This window comes from Zootermopsis nevadensis, unplaced genomic scaffold (genome assembly GCF_977971745.1).
Source record: "Zootermopsis nevadensis isolate Lab colony 2312 unplaced genomic scaffold, Znev_1.0 Znev_ptg000017l, whole genome shotgun sequence".
Taxonomy (NCBI): Eukaryota; Metazoa; Arthropoda; class Insecta; order Blattodea; family Termopsidae; genus Zootermopsis; species Zootermopsis nevadensis.
The window spans coordinates 14400469-14408297 of NW_028259149.1; the positions used below are offsets into that span (position 1 = coordinate 14400469).

The 7829-nt window shown below is 36.2% G+C and overlaps 1 protein-coding gene across 4 annotated transcripts; it reads right to left on the bottom strand.

Annotated features, from left to right (window-relative positions):
- Positions 1-314: 314 nt before the first annotated feature.
- On the bottom strand, positions 315-7002 carry LOC110839303 (E3 ubiquitin-protein ligase MARCHF5). 4 transcript variants are annotated; one of them, XM_087350881.1, is made up of 7 exons: positions 6823-7002; positions 5727-6005; positions 5017-5131; positions 4559-4689; positions 3789-3979; positions 3356-3512; positions 315-991 (listed from the first exon to the last, which is right to left on the bottom strand). In XM_087350881.1, exons 2-7 carry the CDS (start codon positions 5988-5990, stop codon positions 827-829), a joined length of 1023 nt encoding a protein of 340 aa, XP_087207007.1. In that variant the 5' UTR covers positions 5991-6005; positions 6823-7002; the 3' UTR covers positions 315-826. The 4 variants fall into 4 exon arrangements, with proteins under 4 accessions (XP_087207007.1, XP_087207005.1, XP_087207006.1 ...); XM_087350879.1 differs by lacking the exon at positions 6823-7002 and adding an exon at positions 6352-6499; XM_087350880.1 differs by lacking the exon at positions 6823-7002 and adding an exon at positions 6352-6455 and having other exon boundaries at positions 5727-6045.
- Positions 7003-7829: the final 827 nt, after the last annotated feature.

A 7829-nucleotide genomic window follows, 5' to 3' on the forward strand; every position in this document is an offset into this window, starting at 1 on the left:
CGGCAGTAATGAAACACAACAATGTCGAATAAACAGATGACGTTTTCTAGGTAACATAACAATGCATGCAGGAATTCATATATAAGCTAACCATTGTCGTTGATGGCAGTAATGAAACACAACAATGCCGAACAGATGATGTTTTCTAGGTAACATAACAATGCATGCACGTGTTCATATAAAAGCTGACCATTGTCGGTCCATATTTACACATTGTTGGTATGGATCTTACACATTTGCCTAACGCTGTTTTGCCGAATGACCCTTCCCTATAGACGTATTTACGTCAATAATGGAGAAATTAGGAGAAAAAATTCACCACTGCAAATTTATTTATTATATATGTCAACATATTTGCAACATTTGTTGATTTCATTCACAAATGTATTTAGTTTACTACAATTTATAACACTGAAATTTCACTGTATTCAGTGTCTGTTCTTTTAGAGTAATCTCCAGTTTCGTCAAGCCCAAAATTTTAACAGTCAGGGACTCAATGTAGTACATATTCCCAAGTTTCATGGTGGTCCTTAAAGTAGAAATGTATACAGAAAGCAAACCCATTTTTCGCCTACCAATATGAAAATACACACACCATTTGTAACTTTGAGCGATTATTATGGAAGTAATGCGATTTGCACGCGAAGTTCTAAATGTAAGTTTTGGGCATTACTGGTTCATTCTTTCTGTAAACATTCTTTACAATTATGCCAAAAAACTGTTTATAAAAGAGGACATTTATACAATTTATCCCTCTCAATACATTAGATGGCATACATATACAATTTGGGAAAGAGTCCGTTAAAAAACGTATTAATAACCAAGATCAACGGTCACGTGATAAAGGTTGAACCCCAGTGCTAGGATTATTGATGGCATTAATATTTGAGTCTGTAAAATCAAGAACTTTTCTCTGACTGTGACGAACATATTGCTGCTGTTTGTGGTAGATTTTCAAAGCCCCTTTGATAGTGATGAATGCCACTCCACCCTAACAAACAGAAAAAGAACATGTAATTATTTTACTACAGCACCATAAAAATTTCTTTTTGGCAGAATCAACACTACCACATGAATAAATACAAATGAGTGTAGTGACAGATGTCGAATGGCTTACGCTTCTTGCTCCAACAACCAGAATCTAAGAATAAGGCAGGATGATGGAGTACACTTAGTATTTGCTATCGCAGTACAACCAATTAAAATTAATGGGAATTGTTGAACAGGTATACAATTTATAGCAGAGTTAGTGCTACGTCTGAAAATCATATTTAAAGAACATTTCTTTACAAAGTAAATTAAACGTGAAAATATCTTGCGAACGATGCCACCCTCCTGCCGAATGCAGACTCTGCCAACCCCACCGTAGCCAGTCACCCACCATTAGTACTTAATTTAAATATTTTCCACATTGGATAAATGGTGCACTGATACACTCAAGCACGATCAACACTGACTATTATACGAGGGGCAGTCAAAAAGTTCCCGGAATTGTGGTATAGCACTGTAATGGTAGGACATATGGCAACGCTTACCTAATCACCTTCAAAGTAGGACCCTTGCGCACATACACTCACTTGCTCCATCCATCCTGCCATTGTTGGAAGCACCGGCGGAAGGCTTCGTTTGGAATCTTCCGGAGTTCGGCCGTCGCATTCGATTTGATGTCCTCCGTGGTTGCGAAATGTGTCCCCTTGAGGCCCATTTTCAGAGTAGGGAACAGCCAGAAGTCACTCGGAGCGAGATCGAGAGAGTATGGTGGTGAGGAATTGCTGCACAACCAGTGATGTGTCGAATGCGATGGCCGAACTCCAGAAGATTCCAAACGAAGCCTTCCGCTGTGCTTCCAACAATAGCAGGATCGATGGAGCAAGTGTGTATGCGCGCAAGGGTCCTACTTTGAAGGTGATTAGGTAAGCGTTGCCATATGTCCTACCATTACAGTGCTATACCACAATTCCTGGAACTTTTTGACTGCCCTACGTATTATGACTAGATTCAAGAAGTTTGTAATGCATGTGGAAGAAATTCAAATTGTATCCACTCCGTCTTGAATTCAAGACTTCACACAGAAGGCCAGCATCTTACTTCTACACAATAAGTTATCCTAGTGAAGTACAGTGAAACTATAAATGCAAGATGTCGTACATGAAAGCCTTTAAGAGTAGGCCTATATGCAGATCTTAACATGCTGGCATAACGTAGAGCGAACTAACAACTGTGCAGCTGCATGTAAATGCAGATTATAGCTTTTGAGTGAAATAATTTTCCTTATACTCAGTTTTTACCTCAGTGATTGATAGTTGTTTCAATTACAGAGATTGTAAAATGAATAGGACAGGAATACAATCATATTTATAACATTTAAATATGAATAAAGTTGTTCTTCCAACCAGGTCATTTTGCTTTTTGATCATGAAAAGATCACCGACGACTGCTACGTTTTGAAGATTTCTATCCTCTGGGTTGTTGCTCTGTGTAGTCTGGTCGATGTTTACCAACGTTTCAGAGGTCATACTGCCTCCATCATCAGGCCCTGATGATGGAGGCAGTATGACCTCTGAAACGTTGGTTAACATCGACCAGACTACACAGCGCAACAACCCAGAAGACAGAAATCTTCATGTATGATAAACTCTGTGAATATTCTACTAATATCATCCAAAACATTTCTTCATGATACGCACAACATGAAAAGCGTGCGCTGAACACCGCGGTGTAGAATGTTTTTTCACTACATAAAGCAAGCTACAATGTGCCAAGCACACATTCCAGGTAAACTGACACAGACAAAATAATCATGTATGACCCTAACGCCACTGAAAACCTGTTGCAAAAGAAGAAAAAGTGTGGCTGAGAATGGTATATATCACAAGGACTGTCTTGTTTTGGCTGACAACTGACATACACCTCCACTCCTTCGTTCTTGTTGCAAGAAAAGTTTTCTTGGTCAATCGTCTTGCTTCACTTAACGACCTAATACGGCCGGCATGAACGATGATGCCAAGTAAAAAGCTGCATATTATACATTCCCTCGTGTAAAACACTGTGCTATCCAAACTGAATCCTCAAATATGACACATACCTTCTTATACAAAATTTTAAGAGGAAACATGCATAGTATTTAGATAAACATGGTATTATGACACCATTTATCCAAAGAAACTGGAAAAATTTCCAGAACCTTCAGTTCAGACAGCCAGTATCACAGCTGAGATTCAAACCAGGTACCTGACGAACATCTATTTACAGCATTTCCATTACATCAATCTGCTCAACATTTTTACAACTTAAATTTTAATAAGTAACACATATGTAAAGCAGAATATGAGAAACATATAAAAATAAGCCTTACAAGTATCGTCCTCTTGAGAGTCGAAGGTACGGAATCAAACAACAACTTGCCACACAAAGTTGCAAATGTAGGTAATAAAAGTGCACTGCATAAAATTCGTATAGCCGAAACAGTGTCTGACAAAGGTGACACATCCACGCTGCTCCTCCGTTGCTCCCTGCACATACATAGTCATTATATGAGGAATCAAAAACATTACATTCCTGATTATTTGTATGAATGGAAGCTCAACGCACAATGAAGTAGTGCGATAAGACCGAGTTCCTTGGTACTGTGGTGGAAAATGGACCTAATGTACCAACCCCTGGTACTAGTGACATGGTATTTATATTGAACATTGGTAGAATGACTGAACTCCATGCAACACCACAAATTCCTCAATCTGAATAACTCAAGATTATTCCTATGAATATTTTAATTTTAATCTACTTACCCACTTGTTGGAAATAAGTGCCTGAGAAGTGGTACTTTGTAGGAGTTGCGTCTTAAGAATGCAAGAACGCTGTCCTCCCAGCGAATCATTTGGCCAAGAATTAACACAATGGGGATTGTGGGTAATCCAACCAGAAGAGCTAATGGATCTATCTGTTCCATTACTGACAAACCTTCCTTGTGGCCAAGAACCTATGTACAAAAGATAAAATAAATTTATATATAACTCAGCAGTACTGCGTCACATACTGCATTTTTTATTTCAATATGTTAAATGTGAACAGAAAGGAAAAAGCAAAACTGACATCAATTTGTAGAAACATAATCCAAAAGATTTTGCAATACTGCAAATACTGAGTAAAATATGAGTTATACTACATGACTTAAAACACATGTACACTTAAAACCTGTGTCGGAGACAGTGACATTATCTGGAATTGAAGAACCAACAGCGTTAGTAATGGCATTAGCCTTTATCATTTATTAAAACATGTCATCTTCACAAACAGCAAATGTGGGAGGAACTAGACGCTTCACCGAAAACCACGCCACTTACTATAGCATTTTGTCCTCTTTCCCTTCAATAAATATATAAAGCCTTTAGCAAATACAGCATTTCAAAAATATTACGCCTCTGTCACTATGTCACCATATTACTAATCTCAGGTATGATCACAAATATTAAATATTAGTTAATACTGTATTAGTAAATGTTTGTGCATGATTCATTTTACATATAAGATGAAACTGTTGTAAAATTTCTGTATTTACCTGCATCACAGTAACAGCACCGTATGTGACAGCAGTCCAGTATATAGATCCAACAACTACACCCGCAGCTACAAAGGGGCACACCTTATATATCACAACATCCACAGCATCCAACAAGACAACCACTGGCCCTAAATCAAACACAAATGCTGGTAGGTTAGATGTGAAAAGTTGACTTCCTGTTACATAACCTATACACTGTCGGACAAGAACCCAAAAATTTTTCTTTATGGCTCCTTTCTCAAAAGCAAGCATAAATAAGATATAAATTCTGAGCAGAAAATGTCATGTGGGTATGTGCTAAAGAACGTGATTATTACATCATAAAGTTGTTCCAAACAAAAAATCCAGAAGGCCAGAGCCAAAGTTTGAATGGTTATAGAATCCATAATGTTTAATGTTTGTTAATCCTGAATTTATATTTTTGTGCAAAGAAAGTGTCCCTGAATAAGACTTACCCATATGAGGGAACACAATAATGTACTGTGTGTTACATTGTGGACATGACACTTTTTCTGATGGGTTTCCTTTCTGTTTTTCATCCACCCAACGCTGAATGCAAGGTTGATGTACCTAAAAGAACAAGGAAAGTCAGGTATATTAACAGCTCTTTTGTTGATCATTTACATTCACCTTTAAACCCTAATACTCTATCTAACCTCAGTAAATACAAAAAGGAGATTACTATACTGGAATTAAGCTATTCAGTACTCTTCCAACCACTATAAAAAGTCTGACAATATAAACAAGTTTTTAGCTAGCACTAACAAAATATCACCTATCTCACTACAACAAAAAATTGTCAGCTATTATAAATATATTTAAGCAACAGTGGGTATGCCTTCTTGTGTAATTATTTTAGTGGTAATACTGTAGTTCACTGTAAATTACTGTCATAACTATGTAATTTATATTTGTATTAGAAACAAGAATTGAATATGACCCATTCTAAATCCTTAGTTTTGGCCTATAAAGGATCTAAGGAATGCAAATAAATTTTGATTTACTTAATTATGGGAAGAAAAATGAAAAAAAGAAAAAGGTTATAATATCAAAGTGTGTGGCAGAAGAAACAGAAGTGTGTTCAAACTGCCTAACTTCATTTCAAAGTTATATATGACCTAAGAATTAAATTCTATAACAGACACCTCTCATCAAACAAACATACCCACTTTGTTGTTCCTCGACAATTGCATGGCTGAACCCAAGCAACCGACGTATCATCCTCATCAGTGGCAAAGCAAACCCAACAGTACCGTTTATTATCTTCTACAATTTGAAAGGTATCATCTTCTGTCACACCTTCATTTTTTTGTGGTATGTTCTGTGCACCTTCTGTCACATCAGCATTTGTTTGAGATGTGTTCTGTGTATCTTCTTTTATCCTGGTTTCATCTGTCTGATATGTGTTTTGGGTAGCTTTATCAGCCATCTCAAAAATCCATTACTAGTGCAAATCAAAAACAAATTCAAATGAGATCTATCATCTGCAACACAAACAACATAACCTCTTTTATCTCCCAATTTGATGCAATACCTAAATATTTACATGCATACCCGTAAGTTAATATTTGGTGACATAATTTCAATCAAGCTTTAATTACTATACACCATACATCAAATCATTCAGTTATTTGATGTGGCCTAATTAATGTGATACAAAATATACCAACATTTTCAACCCGTTTAAAAAGTTAATTTTGTGCAACGAAAAATGTAATTTTCCTGGCAACCGTTGAAATCATAACAAAATAGTTCTTCACCTTTCTGAAGACCAAATTAAATAATTTTACCTTTTACGAAAAAAAACAAGCCAACACCAAATCTCAACGTCAAGACCAACAGCCACACTAACATCACCCAATTAATTCTACGCTAGAAGTTCACAACGTCATGCAGCACAGAACATTACAATACATTGTGCTTCCATCTATTATCAGTAATACTACTACAAAACGACCTGTCTGTAACAATTGGTATTAATTCACTGTAGTTGCCACTGTCAAGAGCTCAATCGGTAACAACGTCAATTGTAACTTACCTACAGTTGTTTCTCACTATTCGAAATTGATTGTTTACTTTCACAAATCTCAGGTTGACTGTGTTCTGGTACATTGCACCATGTAGTGTGGTAAAAATTTACAAACGTTTCGGGGTGATTGCCCAATGATGGAGGTAATGAAAAAACATCAGTAAATATCAATTATACTACGCAGTGCAACATCTAACTAGACAGTATTCATGCTTGCCACTTAAAATCTCACCTTTATAAACCTGGGCTCTGGTACTTCAGAGGAACTTATTCCATTTTAAAAAAAAATGACAGTGGAACCACGTAAATACGTCTGTGTAATGTAATGAAATGTAGTAATTCTTATATAAGATAAGTACTTGTGATATTCTAAAACGTTTTTCACAGCACAATATTATCTACTCTACGACGCACTTCTTCTACAAGCGATTCACAGCTCAGCTATTTCCACAGTAACGAAAGCGGATTGTTGACGGCAGCAATGAAACACAACAATGCCGAGTAAACAGATGACATACCAATTAGTTTCTTAGGTAAAAGAGTGGATTGCAATATGGTTTATTCAGGCAATTATACTGCATGTATAATAAATGAGAAAAGAGCCTTATGGCATGCTCAGCCAATATTGTTGCAGGCATGTTAGAAATTCCAATCCTTTTTCTTGTATTGTTATGCACGCAGGAGTTCATATAAAAGCTGACCATTGTCGGTGTTGGTATGGATCTTACACATCTTCGTAACTAACGCTGTTTATGCCGAATGACCCTTCCGTATAGACGTATTTACGTCAATAATGTATTGAACTGGAAGAAGTTTCTCAGCATTTCCTTTAAAAATACATATTTCATCTACAGCAATCAACCCAATATTACTTTGCTGAAATGTACTGTACCATTTTATCTTGCAGGTAAAAAAAGTTTATTATTCATAAGCAAACTGGACAGTTTGGGTCTGTTAAATCTGAATGAAAATGTTTCCATTACCAATATTTGTATTCAAACTCATAACTTACACTTAGAAGTCATATAATATATTGTTTTATTTACTGTAATTTATTATAAATGTGGGTTGCCACAATAAAATGAATCCAAAATGCACATCAAAGTTCACAGTATGACCATTACATTTCGCTGAAACATGCCAAATATAACCATCAAACTGGCTCACTAAATCAACACAATGCATCTTAACTTAATACATTAGCCAGCATTACAAAGTTCACATGGTTTTCCAATCATT

Coding starts and splice junctions, on each gene's coding strand:
- LOC110839303 (XM_087350881.1), bottom strand. CDS start 5,990: ATGGCTGATAAAGCTACCCAAAACACATATCAGACAGATGAAACCAGG. Junction 4,690..5,016: donor TATTGTGTTCCCTCATATGG/GTAAGTCTTATT, acceptor TGTTTGATTTAG/GGCCAGTGGTTGTCTTGTTG. Junction 3,513..3,788: donor CACTTATTTCCAACAAGTGG/GTAAGTAGATTA, acceptor ATGTATGTGCAG/GGAGCAACGGAGGAGCAGCG.